General features: G+C 41.0%; 1 protein-coding gene across 1 annotated transcript in view; it reads left to right on the top strand.

Moving 5' to 3' along the window:
* DMD (dystrophin) overlaps positions 1-21,511 on the top strand; it is a 2,193,636-nt gene that overhangs the window by 770,364 nt on the left and 1,401,761 nt on the right. Inside the window, exon 18 of the mRNA XM_036917975.2 lies at positions 13,731-13,854. Coding sequence (XP_036773870.2) covers positions 13,731-13,854 — 124 coding nt within the window. The remainder of the gene's footprint in view (positions 1-13,730; positions 13,855-21,511) is intronic.

Here is a 21,511-nt window from a genome sequence, read left to right as displayed (position 1 = left end):
GTAATATGAAATATATAAATGGGTTTATTCTGAGGGTGCAGAGACCAGTGATGAGTAACATACTATGTATATCAGTTCATTAACAATGGTTTTGTGAGAGTTTTAAAAGTGCAAAGAATTAGTAGAAATGAGTGAGTTTGTACAGTAAGAAAAATATATGCACAGAACTCAAGATCTAATATGGTACTGAAAATAATTCTTCAGTGTTTTTCTTGAGGGTTTTTGAGGAAGCAACTGAGTCACATCTGTATGATATCTTTAGCTGGTGATTAAGTATCCAGCCTCAGGTAGTACAGCATATGGTAGAAAATACCACTGGCAAAAAAATGCTGGGGAGAGTAGATAGTACCCAGTTTATAAATATGTATGGATTTAAATCAGGGGAGGCTGTTAATTTGCCATACATCTCAGCAGAGATATCTGAAAAATATTTAATAGCCGTGAAAATGGGAAAACTGGTGGCAAACCACAGAGAGCGATGAAGTAATAGCTGGCAAATTGTTAAGAAAGGAAGTAAATATGCAACTGTTACTTGGAAGCCCGGGTCTGGCCTTTTGAAACTTTGCCTCTGCTTCCCCTTCACCCCTCCAGCATTGCTGGCATAAAGAGATGGGGACCCCTACTGGCGGGGAATCAATGCCTGCAGCTGACAGTTAATTCCCAGACGCTATAGGATGGTGTTGAATTTTAGGTGTTGGAGTCTAGACTGACTACGTTCGTTACATCAGGACAGAAGGAAGTTTTAGCAAGAAAATCATAGGTACTGTTGAAGCAACAAGTCCAAATGGGAGGAAAAGAAAAAGATAAGATTAGTAAGGAATAGCTCAGAGTTGAAATCATTTAAGAACTGGGTTTAGATTCCACCTATTCCCAAAGGATTCAAGATGTCACAGTGATGAAAGGAAAGAGAAAAACAGTCTAACAGCTGAGAATAGTACAAACTCATTGATATTTTGCTTTATTCTATTTCAGAAAGAAAGTGTAACATATTATTCTATGTGCCTATCAATGATATGTTTTCCTAGGTAAAGCTCTCCACTCACAGCTGCCCTGGAACAATTTGAAATCCCTTAAAATGTGTAAATAAGGAACAGAGTATAATCAGTCTCCAGAGCATCCTCTTGTAGAGTTCAAGCACCTTGTAAAATCTCTCCAAATTTATAAAATCAGACCCCAAAAATTAATGAGGAAGAACCTCTCTGTGGAATTTCACGTCCTGTTGTCTGAATTAATATGAATTATTAGAACTGTATGTCAACTGGTATGCAGGCCTCCCTTAAAATCTTCACAGACTGAGTAGCAAGCACCCTGTTACCATGGTGTTGAATCCACGAAGCCTTCATTGTGTGGAGATAACCAATATACATGGCAGAGACTAGTCTAGAAGCTGATTTAATCCTGATTCATTGAAAAGGTGTTTCTTGTTTATCCAAAAAAATGTCACACTGTGAACTGAGCCCTAGTTGAATGTCTATAGCATTTTCTTTTGACAAATGGGTGCTTTTTATTAACCAAACTCCTTAATAATATGGACTGATATATTTTCATATCTGTCAAGTTTAATACTATGTCTACCATATAGTAACCACCTACTATACTTTTTGTCACAGAAATGAAGGGTAATAATTGTTTTAAAAAGAAACATATGCAGTATCACATTTTTCAGAACGTCAGATGTCTAAAAGCATTATTTTTTCAGAATGAAAATTATTTACTTTTGAGTTGAATAATATTTCTTTTTCTTTTTTTGTTGCAATGGATTGGAGATGGTGTAAAAGAGAATTGATAACTCGTGTGTCAACAAGACCAGTGTAAATTCCAGGCCTGGTAGAAAACTTTCACTAACATAGGCCTTAGCAGATCTCTCCAGCTCTGATGCCAGCCTAGTACCTTGACTTAAGTTTTAGTTTCAGGGACCTGTAGGTAGAAGTGGGCAATCTTTTCCCCAGAGTCTGAATTAAAAGGGTGTGAGACCAAAGACACCAAGCCTAAGGGGGAAACTAGACAGTGACTAGTAGTATTCACATCTGAGTATTCACACTCATCTTTTATGAGTGAGAGAGTACTTGGTATGTTATTGTATCACACTGATTTACAGAAAAAGAGGCAAATTTGACCAAAGTGGCCAGAGTAGATTATACCAAGAAGCCAGTTTTAAAAATAAAAGTCTTCTAATGGATAAGTAGATAAGAGTCAATGAAGGGTTTCACTTCATTGGAGGAGGGATGAGACTGAACTGTGGCTTTGAACTCCCTAAGAAACTTGAAGTGCAATTTGTTTCTAGAAGAAATGCTTGAATAAAGGACAAAGTAGAGTATAAGGTCAAGAGGTCTGTCAAGGCCCTTTCAAATAGGGCCATACTGAAATTTTGGTCTTTATCCTAAGAACAATAAGAAGACTTTGAGTGATTTTATGAATGAAGGTAACACAATCAGATATGTTTTTATAAATTATGATCTTGCTAGTAGTGCATGGAATAGATGACAGGGTTCCAGAAAGGTTGTCCAGACCCAGTTGAGAGGCTATTCAAGTAGTTTTAGTCACATGTAATGGCAAGATGAATGAGGATACCAGAGCTATGAAAACCATGAGAAATAGATTCAGAAGAAATAGTTCAGTAGATTAGACTTTGTAATAGATTATACAGGGGAGGGAAAGGTGAAGAAGATATCAACGATGATAGATGCTGATGCCATTCACAGATCTGAGGGACTTTGGGAGGGTACCAGTTTGGGGGAGAAGATCAAACATTAAATCTTGACATCTTTTTTAAAGGCACTTGAACAGCATTAAAGTGGATACAGCCAGTGGGCAGGTGGTTATGTAGCTCTGAAGCCCAGCAGAAATGCTTGTGTCTTGCCAATGGGTTTCAGCCCTGGGCAAGTTTGCTATGGATACAGTGTGACCAAAGAAATGATAGTAGAATGTTCTTGGGGGTGAAAGGGTTTCTTACCCGGCTTGTTCTCCGGGTGCTACATCAAGCACTAGCGTCTCTGCCTCCGCCCAGAGCACTGGGCCGAGCTCTCTATGTAGTGCAGTAATAGCTTATTGCCTAAAGGTGTGGAAGCGGTAGCCTAGCAACAGACCAGTTACCTCATCAAGTGGTTTAAGTTCAGTGAGGATCCTGGCCATAGGAACCCCAACTTCCCCCACTTCACCCCTCCAGGATTCTCGCCTTACAGTCTACACGCTTTCAATCTTCTGCAATGGTCCCTGTGTGAGAAAGCTGAAGCACTGTAACCAGATTTTACAATACCAACAGAGGATAGCAACTTAGAGATAATAACAAAAACTAAGATATAACAAGATTTTCATACAGGTAACAAAAATTATAATAATCCTCAAGCCAGAGGAAGTTCCCAATCCACAAAGACGTTAGGGGTAATAAGACATGTTTTAATGACACCAACATAGGCAAATCTTATCCATCAGGTAGGATGCACACAAGAGAGTGGTCCTGTGATAGGACTGTAGCAGGAAGGGGGTCCCTTCCAGGTCTAGTATACCATACTTTTACTCCTTTCCCTGTGGGAGTTACTGAAGGGTCTATATATAGTGCTACTGGAGGTGCATGCACTGGCCATAATGATAAAACAAAACTTCCCAGTAAGATGCTCCTACCTTCTGGCCGTTCAGGATATACTACTGTGACCTTTGGCGGCCACTCTGCTGTTATTCCAGGCATACACAGGAGGCCAGCTTCCAGGCCTTGTCCCCAAGGTGCCAGGAGAGCCAGCCATCGTTGGTCCATGTGTCGAAAGGTCCAAGGCCACGCCCACTCAATGGAGTCTCCTGGGTTCAGTGCAGTTGGTGCTGGCAGCAAGATGTTATTCTGGTGGCCAAACCTCGGCTTCAGTGATTCTTCCTTGGTTTGTACTTGCAGTTTTATAGGGGAGGCAGCCATATGTGTTAACATGTCTACAGGGCTCAGGGCTCCCTTTCAGGGGCTCTCGTCCAAATGCCATAGCATGGTCCATAAGTGGACTGACCATCACCACAGACTACTGGTGTCTGACTTTAGTCCGGATTTTAACTAGCCATTGTGCCTCTCTATCATGTCTACTGTGGTAGGATTGTATAGCACATGAAACTTCCATTTGTTTCCCAGCTGTCGCACCCATTCCTGCAGTGTATGTCCAGTAAAATGGGTGCCCTGATCACTCTCAATTAGCTGTGGTTGGCCATAGGCAGCAAAGATACACTCCAGGCCTCTTTTGGTCATCTGCTGGTCTGCACAACAGGTGGGAAAAGCAACCAGAGGTCCAGTAGCTGTGTCCATACAAGTCATAGCATACCGATATCCTTCTGACACAGGTAGAGGCCCACTATAGTCTATCTGCCACCTGATGAGGGGTATAGGCCCCTTTGCTATTGTCCCATGTTGCTGTGGAACTTGGTGTAAGTCCCTTTTGGAGCACACAACACACTCCTGCCGGGCTCTACTATCTTCTTCAAAGGTCAAAGGCAAACTCCACCTATGGGCTACAGCCCACATTGTCTTTTGCCCCACATGCAACAAATGTTGATGTAACCATTGGGCTACATCAGAGACAGGCTTTCCTTCTAACCAACGTATCTGGGTCACTTTATCTGCTTCATCATTTCCTGGGGATGCCAGTAGCAAATGACCTGTCACATTGTATACTGTAATTATTTTAGTCTGACCACAGGCTCATAAGTCTTGCCACAATTCTTGCCCCCAAAGGGGTCGGTGACCAACCAGCCAGTTAGCATGGTACCAGGTTGGTAGCCACAGGGTCAAGCCCCGATAGACAGCCCGAGCTATCAGTGCAGACAACTATAGGGGAGGGCCCCTGGCTGATCAGAAGCCACACGGCCCACAACTCTGCCCATTGGCTGCTCTCCCCCTCACCATCTTCCATCTGTATTGTCTCAGTCTTAGGATGGAAAGCTATGGCCCTCCATCTGGGGGCTTCCCACGGCTGGAACCATCTGTGCACCATGCATCTTCAGGTATAGGGGCTCTTCCCTCCTGATAGGGACTCTGCTTCTAATGGTTCAAAGGCAAGTTCTTCCTGCTTTTCACTAGTATATGTGACTGGCCCCAATAAGCATTGGAGTTCTTCACTCAAGGGACTACTAGAGAGGGTGCTATGCTGCTGTAGGTAAGCACCCCACTTGGCTAGTGTGAGCATATGTGCCACACCACTCCTTGGCTTCTGGGTCTAGTCTTGTACCCACCCGAAGATGGGATAGGTGGTTATTACCATTCTAGTGATGGATTCTGTAGCCAGCAAGGCGTGATACATGACAGCCAGTTGTTTTTCTATCAAAGGGTATCATACCTCTGCCCCTTTCTAGAGTTGTGACCAGAATCCAATGGGTTGGTGAGTTCATTCAAGCTGCTGCCAGAGACCCCAGCCATAACCATCTTCACTGACATGAACATCCAGCTCACAGGGCCTTGATGGGTCTATCACACTCAAGGCCTGCATGGCACTGACTGCCTGTTTTGCTGTAGTAAAGGCAGATGCACATGTCTCATTCCAGTCCCACCTGATGCCCTTTCGTACCACCAGTATAAGGGCTTTAGAATTTGTCCCAAGTGTAGGATAAACACTCTCCAGTAGCCTAGAAGACCCAGAAAATCCTGTAGCAATGCTATAGTTATAGGGGTAGGAAAGGCTTGGACTTTATCTATAACTTCTCCTGGTACAACTTTGGTCTTATCCAACCACAACCCCCAAGAATTTGACAGACAAACCAGGTCCCTGAACCTTGGTGCTGTTCATAGTCCATCCTTTCTTCTGTAAATGTTGCAGCAGTCTAGGGGCTGCACATTCCAGATCTGAAAGAGAATCAGACGTGTGCATGACATCATCAATACAATGGTACAGCCGCACTGTTGGTGGTTTCTCCCATGTAGCCAAGTCCTGGACTACAAGTCCATGACAGATGGTGGGGCTGTGGAGGTTATCCCTGTGGGAGGATGGTGAAAGTCCATTGCAGTCCTTCCCACATGAAGGCAAACTGTTCCTGACTTTCCTGCTCAATGTCAATGGAAAAGAAGGCATTAGCAAGATCTACCACATAATGGTATGTTCCTAGTTCATGGCTGAGGGTATCCATCAGGTCTGCAATAGAGGGGACAGCAGCGTGCATAGGGGGTGTGACTTTATTCACTTCTCTGTAATCCACCATCACACACTAGGAGCCATCTGGCTTTTTTACTGGCCACACTGGGGAATTGAAAGGACTATGGGTTGGCTTTATAATATCCACCTTTTCCAGCTCTTGGAGAGTTTCTCCAATCTCTTTATGCCCTCCAGGCAGTTTGTATTGTTTGGTATTAGTCACCAGCCAAGGCATAGGCAAAGCTATGGGTGTGGTGCCTAGCATGTCCCCTCAGAACTGCCTTCACCACACATATTCTCAGTCTGAACTCACCTGCAATGGTCTGCAACCATAGACCCTGCAGGATATCTATCCCTAAAATATACTCAGGAATAGGAGATATATACACAATATACTCGTTTGGGGGTAGATGCCCTATTCCCAAAGGGATATGGGTTGTTTTCACTCTGATAGCCTTACCCCTGTATCCATCTATGATAGTGGGGGTCCTGGGGAACCGCTCAGGGTTACTGTGAATCAGTGAACAGTCAGCCCCTGTGTCCACCAGAGCCAGGACACATTGTATGTTCACTGGGGACCAATGGATGGCTATTTCAACATGTGGCTTCTGGTCCCCTCCCCACCGGTCCCTCAGGGCAGATACCTTGACCTTCCCCTCAGTCAAACCGTGTTCCCCAATCACTGTCCTGTGTGGGTTCAAGTGAGGTTGGCTCACTTTGCAGCAGGAAGTCTTGCAAACACACAGGATGCACATGTGGCTCTGTCTCTGGCCTCTGCCTCTTTGTTCTTAATGGCTGGAACTGCTGCTCTGGTTTCAGCTGTTGCCATAGCTCTAGTAAGATCCTATTTGGCTTCCCATCTAATTTCCTTCCATCTGCTCCTTTCCATATCAAATCAACCCATATCTGGGTCCTTGTAACCCTCATGGGGCCCTGTAAATTCTTCTTGTGAGTAACAGGTCTTGTTTCTTTCTGGATTCTCATTGCTTCTGCCTCTCCTAAGTCTACTACTGTACATGTCACCTCGCTTATGGGCTGCCCTAAGTGAGGGGAAAGAATGGCCACTAGAGACCCAAAGAGGGATGTAGGAGCCATTTGAAGTACAGTATTTCTCATCCCACTAGTGAAAATCTCTTCATCTGGGTTATAATTCTCTGGACTATAGATGGCATTTCTTATGCCTAGCTCTCGTAGCACCTGTTGGAACTCAGCCTATGTCTGCCATCTAACAGGAGATGATGGCAGATCACCCGGATTGGGCCACACACACAGCACAAAGTGCAGTCATAAGCCAATCAAGGAGAGAGTGACTCCCTGAGATCTGAAGTGCATTTTGTAATCGCTGCCTCAAGGTGGGCTGCACTGTCAGGGAAGACAGCTTTCCCATCTCTGATCCCAACAGAACAATTCCATCCACCCCTAAGTCCCACAGATGCAGGAGCCAAGCTGATACTGACTCTCAGGGCTTCTGCCTAAACCGGGAGCCCCAATCCACCAGCTCAGCCTGAGTATAGGGCAGACCATAGAGTGCTCCACGGCCTGGGGAGGGGGCTGCTCCTCTCCTTGGGGAGCTCTCAGCTGCTGGGTTTTTATTTTCTCTACAACCACTGGGCATGCATTCAATACAGGAGGTGCCAGTGCCTCCGGCCCCACCCCTTCATCCTTCCCCAGCTCCTCCATTTCTGGGTCTGACGGCACCTTTCTCTCCCCTCCCCCGAGTGCCTCCTCTGCTACAATCCTTTATCTTTTCTACTGTGCCTCGCAGCAATGCTTCCTTAGTCTTCAGCAGCTCTCATTCACCTCAGTGCTTCATAGCTATTGTTCTTCTGCCACCTCCACCTGTGCTTCCTCAGGAGTTCGTCTTTTTCCTTTATGGCCTTTTCCTCCTTCATAGCACCTGGCAGCACTGTTGTCCCGGTCTGTAAGGAATCTTTTACCTCTTCAACGGCACCTTGCTGCCAGCCTTTTTGTGCTGCCTCCTCTCATATCAATGCCATTTCTTTCTTCAATGAATCTACAGCAGTTTGCAGCTCGTTCTTGTGCCGCCATTTCTTGCGTCTTTTTCAGGAGCATGTCCTTCTCTTCTGGAGACTTTTTTCATACTGTGAGAAGCAGCCGACCCACAGTCCCTGCTGCCTCACGGGCACTCTGTCTCTCAAAAGACCTACTTACTATACCAAGGGCCACCCCTACTGCCTCAGATATCACCTCCACTTGCCTCCCGTCCTGGGGTGGGGCCCAGTCCTCTAGGAGGCAAGCCACCTCAGACCACATACCCATTGGGGGACAATCTACTGTCTCCCCATTCATAGGGGCAGCCCGCTGAAGTATCCCTCTCATAAGGGCAGCCTGTTTTTTTCCTTGGTCAACAATGAACCCTGCTGACTGTCGCAAATTGTCTTGCCAATGGGTTTCAGACCCAGGCAAGTTTGCGATGGATTCAGTGTGAACAAAGAAATGACAGTAGAATGTTCTTGGGGTGAAAGGGTATATTACTTGTCTTGTTCTCCCAGTGGTAGTTTGATCACTAGCATCTCTGCCTCCTCCCAGAGCACTGGGCTGAGCTCTCTATATATAGCACAATAATAGCTTATTGCCTAAAGGTGTGGAAGCGGTAGCCTAGCAACAGGCCAGTTACATCATCAAGTGGTTTAAATTCAGTGAGGATCCTGGCCATAGGAACCCCAACTTCCCCATAGTTTGAATTAGAGCTGTGTCTATCAGAGTCATTGGTATATCAATTGCAGTTGAGGTCATGACCATAGATAAGATTGCTAGTGAGAGAGAATAATATAGTAGGATAGAAGATGTTTTATCATAAACTGGGCCTTGATGAGCTCCAGTATATAATGAGGGAGTGGAAGATCCCACATAGAAAAAATTACCAGTGGTCATAGAAATACAAGGCAAAATAGAATAGAGTGGCATCATGGAGGTAAAAGAAGAGTATGGTCAACAGTGTTACCAAGAAAGTGAAACTTGCCAGAGACATCTCAGGCTTTTTATGTCATACCAAAGGAGAAACAAAAATGCCTTTCTTAAGACATTCTGATGGAAAACATGCATTGTGTTTGGTAGGTGGCCAAATGACCACAGTCAGAGACTTGATTTTTAATGAATCAACATTAGTGAGAGAGAGAAAAAGATGTTTAGAAGCATGTAACATGACTCTATTTTAAAATCAACATTACAAATGAAGAAATAGGAAACCCAGTAACTACAATAATGGAAAAAATAAATGTAGGAATGATAATAATTGCCATTTATGATAAAAATTCAATCAATATTTGCAATCCATATGCAAATGAAAGCATTGACATTCAGTGACGTGGGAGTGGAGTCAGAAATCAGATTCAGATTCTCTTCCTTCAATTTCTAGTTGAATAAATAGTCTTTACTCAGTAAATGTTAGTATGAACCAGGCCGTCTTTGAGATGAAGGCTATAATGGTGAACTAGATGAATTAAGTTCCTTCCCCATGGTACTAACAGTCTGAGATCAATTAACTTGATTTCTCTGAGCCTCCATCTCCTTATATGAGCAAAGACATTGATAAAACCTTAACATAGGCTTTTGTAAGAATGCAAGAAGAGAGCACACTTTTGAAAGTTGTGGGGAAAATTGAAGTTCCTATGGCCAGGATGCTCACCTAAACCTAAACTACTTGGTGTAAATGGCCTGCTGCTAGGCTACTGCTTCCACACACGCAGGCAATAAGCTATTAATGACTGAGTCACCATATAAAGAGCTCTGCTCTGGGCAGAGGCAGAGACAAGGAGGATTACACACCTGTTGGATGCAGATGTAATTCTAGTGCTTGACCTATCATGGGAGAACAAGATGGGTTTTAAACCATTTTACCCCCAGAACGGTCCACTGTCATTCATCGATCTCACTGAACCCATAGTGAACTTGCCTGGGGCTGAAACCCCTTGGCAAGACAGAAGTGTTTTGTGTTCTGTGAAGATCAATAACTGTTTAATTTTAAAACAATAGCCTGCAACTAACATGAAAATTTTTAACAGGTTTATATGATTAAAAGCCCTGAAATTTGACTTCAAAAAATTAGTTTATAAATTTGTGATAGTGAAGAACTGGCTTAATAATAGTTTCTTTGAAAAACTGCTAGAAGTTTTAGGTTAATTGAACTTCAGTGTGAGTTGAAAGTCTGAAATGAAGTCAAAACATAGATTGAACTCCTAGGTTGCATCTATGAAAATATTGTAAACTAAGAATATAATTGTTCATTCTTCCATGATTATACTAAACACTACTGATATTATCCCTTTAGGAGCTAAATTTTAAGGAAAGTAAGATACTGACAAACCATAGAATATCCATTGGAGAAAGTAGGAGTAGGGCAAGCTACCATCAGACAGCCTAGTGAATTTAAAGAGCTGACTTCAGCTTTTTGAGGGTTTTATTGGAAAAGATGATATAGCATGGTGACTGAAGTACATTACTTGGTGTCTTAAATTTTATATTTGTGACTTTGTTCCATAAATTTCTTATGAAATTTGCAACAATTTTCCTATAAAATTTGTTCCATAAATTTCCTATGAAAATTGAGTAGGGCTTTTCCTGGGACTCTCATTTACCTGTTTTGCTTAATAAACTATGGATTAGATCTCTAAATTTCCTTCTCACAGATTCTTTACAGATGCTGATAAGATCTAGGGGCACTTTGCCAAGAGAATTACACATTCATAATTGTGCCTGGAATTTCAGCTTATTCATAGACATCTTCCACCCTTACAACCCATTGGTGACTCCCCTAAAATCTCTGCTGTAACTAGACTTCAGCCACCTCATCAGAGTGAACAGTTAATTCTCATTATCTCCATAGGTGTCTGCAATAAAAGAATGTTTGAGAATGATTCAGCCCCAGGCAACTTCAGTATGGATTCAGTGTGACCAAAGAAATGACAGTAGAACATTCTTGGGGTGAAAGGGTTATACCCAACTTTATTTCTACGGTGGTAGGTCAATCACTAGAATCCCATTCACTCAGCGAGTCTGCATGCAGCAAGACGGTCTCTGCTTCTGGGCCTCTCTACCTGCACAGCAGTCCTCTGGGCCTCTCTGCCCGCACAGCCATCCTCTGGGCCTCTGTCCTTGGTGCTACCACCATGCCAGCCTCTGCTCTGCTCTCCTGCAGCCTTGCAGCTGTGCCACCATGTCGCCCAGAGCACTGGGCAGGGCTCTCTATATAGAGTCAACAATGACACATTGCCCACACGTGTGTAGTGAGCTAGCCAACCAGGACCAAGTGAGAATCCTGGCCACGGGAACTTTGATTTTATCCACACTCCAGCCCTCCAGGATTCTCTCCTCTCAATCTTTGTGCCCTCAATCTTCTGCAATGGTCCCTGTGCGAGAAAGCTGGAGCATTGTAACCAAATTCCATAATAACAACAGAAGCTATGACAATATGCAAATAACAAAAATTACAAGAAATTATAATAACCCTCAAGCCTGAGGAGATCCGCTGCCACCAAGTGGTCATCCTGGCTGTATTCATAACAGTTCTACTCAAAGGAGTTAACCAAAAGGACTATGGGTGGGCCTTACAATACTCACCTTCTCCAGCCTCTCCAGCAAAATGTCTTGCAGACACACAGGCTGATCTTGTTGCTTTGCTCTGCCTTCTGCTTTGTCCTCAGCGGCTAGAACTGCTGTCAGTTGTTGCCACAGCTCCAGTCATCCAATTTCTTTCTGTCTTCTCCTGCCTTTTCAAAACAACCCACATCTGGGTCCTCAAGACCTTCACAGGGACTTTTAAATTCTTCCTTCAAGAAGCAGACCATATTTCCTTTTGTGCTTGAGCCTGAGGATGGAAGCAGAGCATGGAATGCTCCACAACCTGGGGAGGGGGCTGCACCTATCCTGAAAGAGCCCAAGGTTGCCAAGTCCTTCTGGCTTTCCACGAGCTTTCAACCAGGTGGGGTCTCAACTGAGGAGGGACCAATGCCTCCAGCACCAGCAGGGCCTCCACCCCCACCTGTTCATCAAACCTCAGCTCCTCCATTTCTGGGGCTGACGGCACCTGGCAGCCTGCATGCTGCTTCTTCTCATGCTGCTCCTTCTTGGGCCACTGCTCCTCGTGCTGCCTCCTCTCAGGCCTTTACTATTTCCACAGCACTTCGTAGTGATGCCATTTCAGCCAGCAACAAATTTTCTTTCTCTTGGGGTGGACCCCAGTCCTCCACCCCTTCATAGTACCACATATCCACAGGGGACACTCTAATGTCTCTCCATCCATAGGTGCAGCTGCTGAAGCACTCCTTGCATGGGGGCAGCCTGTTCTTTTTCCTTAGTCACCAATGAACCCTGCTGACTATGGCATTTGTCTTGCCAATGGGTTTCAGCCCCAGGCAAGTTCACTATGGATTCAATTTGACCAAAGAAATAACAGTAGAACGTTCTTGGGGTGAAAGGGTTATACCCAACTTTATTTCCACGGTGGCAGGTCAATCACTAGAATCCCATTCACTCAGAGCGAGTCTGCATGCAGCCAGCTGGTCTCTGCCTTTGGGTCCCTCTGCCTCCGCAGCCATCCACTGGGCCTCTCTGCCTGCACAACTGTCCTATTCTCTGTCCTCAGCACTGCCACGACTCCAGCCTCTGCTCTGCACTCCTGCAGCCTTGCAGCCATGCCACTGTGTCATCCAGAGCACTGGTCAGTGCTCTTTATATAGTCAGTAATGACATATTGCCCACACGTGTGTAGTGAGCTAGCCAACCAGTGCTAGGTGAGAATCCTGGCCACAGGAACCTTCATTTTATCCACAATGATGATCATATATCTGTTGTAGCATAACAACTCACCCCCAAATTTAGTGGCTTAAAACAGCAGGTATTTATTATTGCTCAAAATGCTGCAATATGGGCAGGGTTCTTTGGGTGGGTCTGTGGCTGTAAGTGATGTCAGCTGGAGCCCTCATTTCCTTGTATTCAGCTGGTGTTTCATGGGTCAGAAAGTCAAAGAAGGCTTTATTTACATGCCTTGTGCCTCATGCTCTTCCATGTGGTCTGTCCACCTAACTAGATTGAGCTTCCTTAAAATATCTTTGGAATGCTTATATAATGATTGCATTTGCAGAGTGTGTGTTCTAAGAGGACAAGATTCAGGGTACCAGCACTTACAAAACCCTGCTTGCATTACTCTACTATCCCATTTGCCATAGCAAGTCACATGGCCAGATCTAGAGTCAGTATGGTTGGAGACTGCACGAAGGCATGGATTCAGAGGTGTGGTTCAATGGGAGCCACCAACAGGAATGTTTTCTTTTATGTAAATGCTTTCCAATAAGAAAGAGGGTTAACTTAGGGAGTAATATTTCCACCAGTGCAAACCTTCAAGCAGATGCAGAGTGATAGGTTACGGGAGATACTGTAGAGGTGACTGCTACATTGAGATGAATAATATGACCTCCATGGTCATAAGACTCTAGATCAAAGCTGAGTCCCAGTTTAGAGCCTACCTGACTAGGGAAATAGTGCTATTAACAGTAACAGGGGCATTAAGCAGGAGTCTCAGATTGGATGGAAAATGGTAAATGTGGATAGGTTGCTTTTTTTTTCATACAGAAGAAGAAGATAATCAAGAAATAATGACCCTTATTCTTTCCTTAGGTTGGATGTCGATATAACTGAACTTCACAGTTGGATTACTCGTTCGGAAGCTGTGTTGCAGAGTCCTGAATTTGCAATCTATCGCAAGGAAGGCAACTTCTCAGACCTTAAGGAAAAAGTCAATGTAGGTTACTCATTAGTTTTTATTTTCCTAAGTTTTTCCCCTTGTAAACACTATGCTTTGTACTCTCTGATTCTATTACAGTTGAAAAGACTAAAGCAATACGATATAATGTTTTTAAATATATCTTTAAAATATGTTTTACATATCAAGCAAGATCAGAATTTAGCCTAGAAAACTCTTTTCCTGGTTCTGCTGTGACTGAGGAGGAATGCTTTTCATAAACCTTCCTTAAGTTTTGTATTATTGAGCTGCAAATTAACAATTTTATAACATGACTCACATTGATTTTCCTTCATGTATGGTTCTGTCACCTCAAGTATGGAACTTAGCAAGCTTGCAGAACAGAATAGACACTTTGAAATACTTTAGACCCTGTTCATGCTCTGTCATCAAAAAGTTATTCTTTATACTCATTAATACTTGTAAATTAAAACAAATTTTTGTTTTCCAGATATTTATGTATTTTATGTATTACATTACCATAACTAAAAGGTGACCAGCCTTTTTCAATATTTATTTATGATAAGAGATGGTTTGCTGTTTTTATTCCCTAATGAGACAGTATAGTTTTGTCTTTCACAGTAGGGAGTTTTATTAATTTAATAAGAGCTGCTTTATTTTCAGAGACATTATTAGGGTTTTGATTTTTCAACTTTGACAGCTGTAAAGCATCCAGTTTTGGTATAAAATTCTTAATAGTTCTTGAGAGAAACTGTAACTGGCAGAGTACATACTCTGCAGCGGGCAGGCTAAAGAAACAAATATTCTGAATGTCAAATAATTTTATAGGAAGGTCGTATGTGTGTAGATTAACTCTGCCTTATCTTTCAAGCATTCAATTTCATGACATACAAACTCTATTAAGATTCTTAAAAACAGAACACTACCTCAGATACAGCTAATGCTTGCTGTGGGTTGAGAACTTTTGTAGAACAAAAGAATATCTTCTAGGAGAAAATATCTATTTTTTAGGCTGCTTGAGGGGGGAAGATAATTTCATCAACACTTCTTGCAGTTAACTGCTTATAAAGTGGAAAGTTATTTTAAACTTATTATTAGCTTTATACAATTTTCTGTTATTAACATAATCGGCTATTATAAATAGTTTCAAGAAATGGGAACTGTGATATTAATGTTTTAGTTTTAAAATTATTGAAGAATAATGTATGTAGTAGAACATTAGCAAATATATTCTCAAATTATTAATATTTGAAGGCATATTCTTTGTTATGATTTTTGAAGGAAATTCTGTGAGTAGAAAATTCCTTAGAGAAGATACTTTCTAAATATGTTTCGAAGTTCATTTGACATATTTGACCACTGAAAGTATGAATCATCTTGGGAAGAAATTTTGTTAGCTAATTAAAAGTATTGTTATCGGTCTGAATTATCTATTTATCTGTTTGTCATCCTATTGTTGTATCTTAAAACAGCTCTGGTCAAGTAGGAAAGCTGACTTCCAGCATTTCAAGAATATGAATTCAAAAAATTCAAAAAAAAAAAAACAAATCTAATATGGTTACCTAGAAGGAATTTGCATTTAATCAATAGTGTCAGCAATGACAGACTGAAAGTGCTAAAAAAAAAAGCACAACATTGTTAAGAGTGGTTTTCTGATGCCTCATGAGTCACCTTTATCAACTTCTCTCATTTTCTGAAATAACATCGTTCTTAATTGCCTACTAAAATAGAACATGAAATCATTTACCTAGACATTTCCTTCAGGCTAAATATAATATATATGTATTAAAAATCCTTGAGAGAAATACATTGTAATGATGATGGATATGCAGTTTAGGCATACATTAATTTTCTTACTTCTTCACCTGTCAGTTTATGTAGGTTATTTTGAACACATGGGAGGCCGAGGCCTATCTCATGAACTTGAGTGGTATTAATTCATTTTTAGGCATCCATTAAAAATGGCTAAATATTATGCTGTATTTTTTTCTTTCACTTGACTCCTTCATTCATTTACTACTATCAAGTACCTGCAGCCAATTAGAATATCTAGGACATCAGTTTTATATACTTTTTTAACATTTGAAATATAAACAATTTTTCATTCTCTATAACTATGTGTTTTATCCATGTAATTAATATAGTGTACTTATTTTAAAGTTTTGAATTCTAGATGTCATTTCTACTACAAAGTGTTGTCTCTGGACAACCAATATTGGCATCTTCTGTGAGCTTGTTAGAAATGTAGGATTTCAGGCCTAATGAGTCAGTTTGCATTTGAACAAGATTCTCAAGGTGATGCTTATGTACTTAAAGGTTCGAGAGTCAATACTCTTAAGAGAAGCTGGGACTTCACTAGGCTCCTAAATGTCCCTTCACTCATTCTGTTAATGCCATCACTGTTCAAATTTGCAGCTGAATTAAAGGTATGCCTGTTCAACTTCAGTCAAGCACCTGGTAATGTAAATAAGTAAAACAACGAAACAACCTCATCTTGCTACAAGGTGATTGTACACCTATACAAAGTTCCCCTGAAAGCTTTCCTTTCAGCTGTTAAGGTCAATAGGCTTTGGGCTCTTTATGGGACCTGTGCTTGCTTATATGTGTACCAAATCAACTTTTAGCCAAGTTTTTTGGAAATCTTAAGCCAATTCTGCATTTCTCTAATCTCTGTTCTCTGTGTTTACCCTCCAGAACATAGATACCTCTGTTCATCCCTCCTTTCTTGTATTTTCATCTCTGTGCTCTTCTGCACTCTTTCCTCTGCCTCACTTCATCTTCATGTCTTCCCACATTGACTCACTGTGCCTTCTGAAACTCTTTTTCCAAAACAAACTTTCTGTCGTATTCTGTTCACACACGGAAACCACTCTTATACTCTAGAACACCTCTAAGATGAATACTTTTTCACTCCCTTGCTCCTTTGGAACTGCTAGCTTCCTCACTTCCCGGGGCCCATTCCAAAGGTACTGCTCTCTATGTAAAAATCTCTCTTCCCTTGTGTTTCATGCAAGTGGCCATCTATCATTTGCCATTCTATTATATATTTTTTTCTCATTGAAGACTTTGGCGCTAGGATGACAAACTTTTCCACTCAAGTTGTACCTTCATCTTTAAAAATCTCAGTCCATGTGGGCTGGCTGTCCTGCTCTCTCTAATCTCTTCAGGTCAGCTACCTGCTTGTGGAACTATAATGTTTCACTGCTGCCAGGCCATACTCCATTTCTGAAATGTCACACTCTGAGTCATTGGTGCTGCTTCTTAAGCTTTCTGTGCATCCCTAGTACATTTTCTCCTCAGTTTCTCTCAACAATTAATTCAAGTTTTTGTGGATCTTCTAAACTTTCTCCCACCTTTTACCGAGGTATTCCCTCTTACTTTAGTGTTAAAATATCTCCAGTTGTGTCTGTGCTCATGTTCTCTTGCCCTGTGTCTTGGTGGAAGAGACTGTGCCTTGGCTAGTAAAGACTAATCTCTCTGTGTGTTCCCAATACCTTCGCTGTCTGTGTCCTAAGGAATCTGCTTTTATTCAGCTGCACATCCATATCTTCAATAAAACCCTCCTCTCTGATAAATACACACATGAATACTTTTGGCCTTACTTTAATCAACTTCTCTGCAGAACTAGACCTTATTTACTTCTTTATCTTACATGACATTTTTTCCTCGCTTGGCATATAGCATGTCACTATCTACTGGTTACCCTTTTCGCATTTTTGGCCATTTGTTCATCTCATTTTTCCCTTCAACTTTAATTGGCTATTTACCTGAAAACTTAAAACTCATGCTCTCCCTCTCCCTCCTTTGCTTTTTCTCTTTTCTTTTCCTCTTCCAACAGCTTAATCCAGAAAACTAACAGCTAACTGGTTCATCTAGACTTTTTTCTACCATCCACAAGTCTACTCTTTTGGCAAGTTCAGTTAATCCTGCTCCCTTAACAGCTCTTAAATCTGTCCAGTTCTCTCTGTTTCTATTACCACAACCTTGATTAAAGGTGATATCGTGGCTCTCCTCTAAGATGACAATCCCTAGCTGGTTTTCTCTGCCATTAATGTTGTATTACTTTATAAGTTTTCACATCACTTCTAGCAAAGTGAACATATTAAAACCTAAGTATTATCCTGTTATGCCTGTGTTTATGTTCATTTGAGAAAGAAGAAAACAGCCACTGATACCCAGGAACTGGTTTGGCACTGCAGTTAGGCCTTGGTCTTGTTCTGTGCTGTGCTAGTGCTCGCAGCTTGTCTATGATGTTCTCCTGTTGAACATGACCAACAGCTCAGAATGCCAACATCAGATAGGCCACTCCATGATTGTGATGGATCAAGACAAAAACCGGACCACTTTGTCATCATGTGTCAATACAGACAAAAATAATGGCATTGTCCAAACCACTCCAAATGAACAGATATCCTCCATCTTCACTAATATGACAGATTATTCTCCTTTATTAATCATAGTTTTAGTCTCTCTGCATTCTTCCTGCCATCTAGCTAAAATTTTTCAGATAGTCAATCATAAAATCACCTCCACTTCCTTACAGAATCTAATTAAAGGCAAATCTTTGCTTCCTTGACCACCCCTATCACTTTATGCAAGCCCTAGTCCTATACTCTTTTTAACGTCCTCTCAGAGACATACCTCCGTACTTCCCTACTACATGCCATCTCTTTTGCTGCAACAAGATGATCAGTTTAACTTTCTTAACCTACAGGCTAGCAGGCAGTGACAAAGTCATGTTGCCTTCATGAAGACTGTCATGACCTAATTTCTCTTATCCAGACTGATTTTTGGCTGTTGTTACATTGATTAAGCTGTTGGTTTTCAGAAATTAGGGACTACAACTTAATTTGTTTTGATTTTTCTTTCTGTTTATTTGGTTTGGATTACTTTGTTTTTGGTATCCCAATGCCTAATATAGTGCCTGGTGCTTAACACATTTAATGTTTGTTACACAAATAAGTGATTTTTTTCCATTTAATTTTTTTTCAGGCACATTTTAAGTCAGGCTCTGCTACTAATATGAAGGATTTAACAACTTCTGAATAAACATTTGAGTGAATAAATTACTTTTTCTGTCAAAGGGCAAAACTTCATTATAGAATATTAAGTGAATAGAAAATTAATTGCTTCTAAATCAGGGTAGGACTCTAGGGAATCTGGAACTTCCTTTCATATTAATTAGAAAAGATGTCATGAAAGGATGAAGCTTTTAAGACATGCCAGTAAAGAAGGAGGACAAGAGGTCATACAGTGTTTTTAATCAACTTGTTAAAGAATTAGTGCACTTCCCTTTTCTGTATACTTTGCATAGAAGTTATTTTAATTGTTTCTTTTTCTTTATATTATTACACAGTTGAGTTGCCTTTTATTTTACACTTGAAGTTAAACAGTTTTGAATTCATAATTCCCTGATAACCTCCAAGAATTTTCATGACTAGAAAAGTTTTAAAATTAGCAAATACCTTCCTTACAGAACGACTCACCAATGCTTTTTTTAGCTTCTATATGCTTTACTTGAAATTAGGTATACTAGATGCTTTAGAATCTGAGTAGTAGCTTTTAAATATATGATCATATATTGAATATATATTGAGCAAAGTATTTAATATTCTCTATGTTAAGAAAAAAAATCAAAATTATATGTTCTATTTTAAAATATAATTTTAAGATTAAAAATATCTGCACAGACATATACAATAAATAGGGAAACAAACATACCTGTAGAAAAGCTGGATGGGCTCCTGATGAAGAAATATTAGAGAAAAATAATGTCTAGAGTAGAGATGTTTTCATGAACAAGGTAATTTCAAGGAGGTAGTTTTCGTTATTGGTACTTAATGCTATAAAAAGCATGGTACCTTGCAAGAAGAAAAGCAGTGCCTTTCATGAAAGAACTTCCTGTATAGTAGTGAGGACTGAAATCTGATATTGGGAGTACTGAAGATAAATGCATAGAAGCAAATGGATGTCATGGTTAGAGAGCATTCAGATAATACCCTTGGCCTTGAAAACAAGGGGAAGCTAATATATGTAAAAGTAAATGTGTATGTGTATATACACACACACAGACTCTCTGTCAACTCCTCTCTCTCTCTCTCTTTCTCTCTCTATATAGAGCAAGTGAGAAAGTATCAGAGCCATAAATAAGGAAGACTTGAATGATAAAACATTTGAAAATTTTGAGAAAAAACCCCAAATTTCTGAGACCAATAAAGTGTTGTTGCCCTTGTTCTCTAGTGATAACAAAACATTCCAACTTGTCAGCATAGTCAAAGATTTTGCAATATCTGAAAATGCAGGGACAACTTAATTAGGGTACTTTAAAATATGATACTCTCTACTAGCCAACTGGGAGTACTTATTATCTGCTACTGAGTCAAAAGAAGATCGGTTAATACCGTAATCAGGAGACATTCCCTTCTCTTTTGCTCAGTATCAATTCTACATTTGACAACCTCCCATATGAATTTAGATTACCATAATGCATTTTTAGTTTCTTTCTTATGAAATCACTGTCTCTATTGTCTCCATATTTCATTCCATTTCTGTTACATTTCAGCCTTTTCTAGCCTCATGATTTTCTGTTCCTTTTTCACAGAGTCTGGTATATTAGTGAGGATGCCAAAAAATTTCAGTTGCCTGAACTTTTGTCTGGTAGACCATTGTTGGGAGTTCATACTCCTACTTTTTTCAGTATGATATTTGTTCATTATTCCATAATAAATGTCATAAGTACCATGTTTTTCCCCCCCTTTTCTCTCAACCAACATAAGAGTCTATTAGGTTTTGACTTAATGAATTTTACGTGGTGCCGCTTGTTCTGTCTTTGGTTAATTGTTTATGACTGTTATCAGGACTCTCTTCTCTGTTGGGGAGCTGGCTGATATGCTTAACTCCCAATCTGATCTGCAGTTTGTACAAGACATTCTACGTTTAATTTGGCTTGAGTTTACTGAGTTATACGTCCTAGCCTCATGGACTGGTTTTGTGACCACTGTATGTATGACTAACAGCATTTGCTATGCATTTACACCTCCATAGAGCATTTTAACTGTGAGTAGGGTGAGAGAAACTATAGTATTATATATGCTACAATAGACCTGACATAAGTGTGCTTCTAGTTTGTACCAGGCAGTATATTAGGCATGGGAGATAGTGTGAAGAAAGAAATATATGAGAATACCTGAAGTTTTACAGTGTATATTCTAGTGAGGAGGTAAAAATTAAGCAAAAGTAATAAGCAAAATATATAGAATGTTACTGATAACTGCCAAAGGGAAAAAATAAAGGAGGAATGAGGGCTAGAAAGTGTATGTGTGTGTGTGTGTACGCATGTGTACGCATATGTGTGCACATGTGTGCATGCAGATAGAGTAGAATTAGAAGGCTTCACTGAGAATGTGACATTTAAGTAAAGATCTAAAGACAGTGAGGTATTTATAGATACCCAAGGTAGGAGCATTTCAAGCAGAGGGAAGAGTAAATGCATAGCCCCGAGGCAGGAGCCTCCCTAGCCTGTCAGAGAACAGCAAAGTGGGGCTGACACTAAATTACAGAGGTGTTTAAGTGTAGGAGATAAGGGTGGAAAAGTTAAGGAGGTGAAGGTTAGGTGGGACCATGGTCAGCACTTGGGCTTTCACCCAGAGTGAGAAGGGATGCTATTGGAGAGTTGACCTGATCTATATTGTGATCG

This window comes from Manis pentadactyla, chromosome X (assembly GCF_030020395.1).
Source record: "Manis pentadactyla isolate mManPen7 chromosome X, mManPen7.hap1, whole genome shotgun sequence".
Taxonomy (NCBI): Eukaryota; Metazoa; Chordata; class Mammalia; order Pholidota; family Manidae; genus Manis; species Manis pentadactyla.
This window is presented reverse-complemented; position numbering and strand designations above follow the sequence as displayed.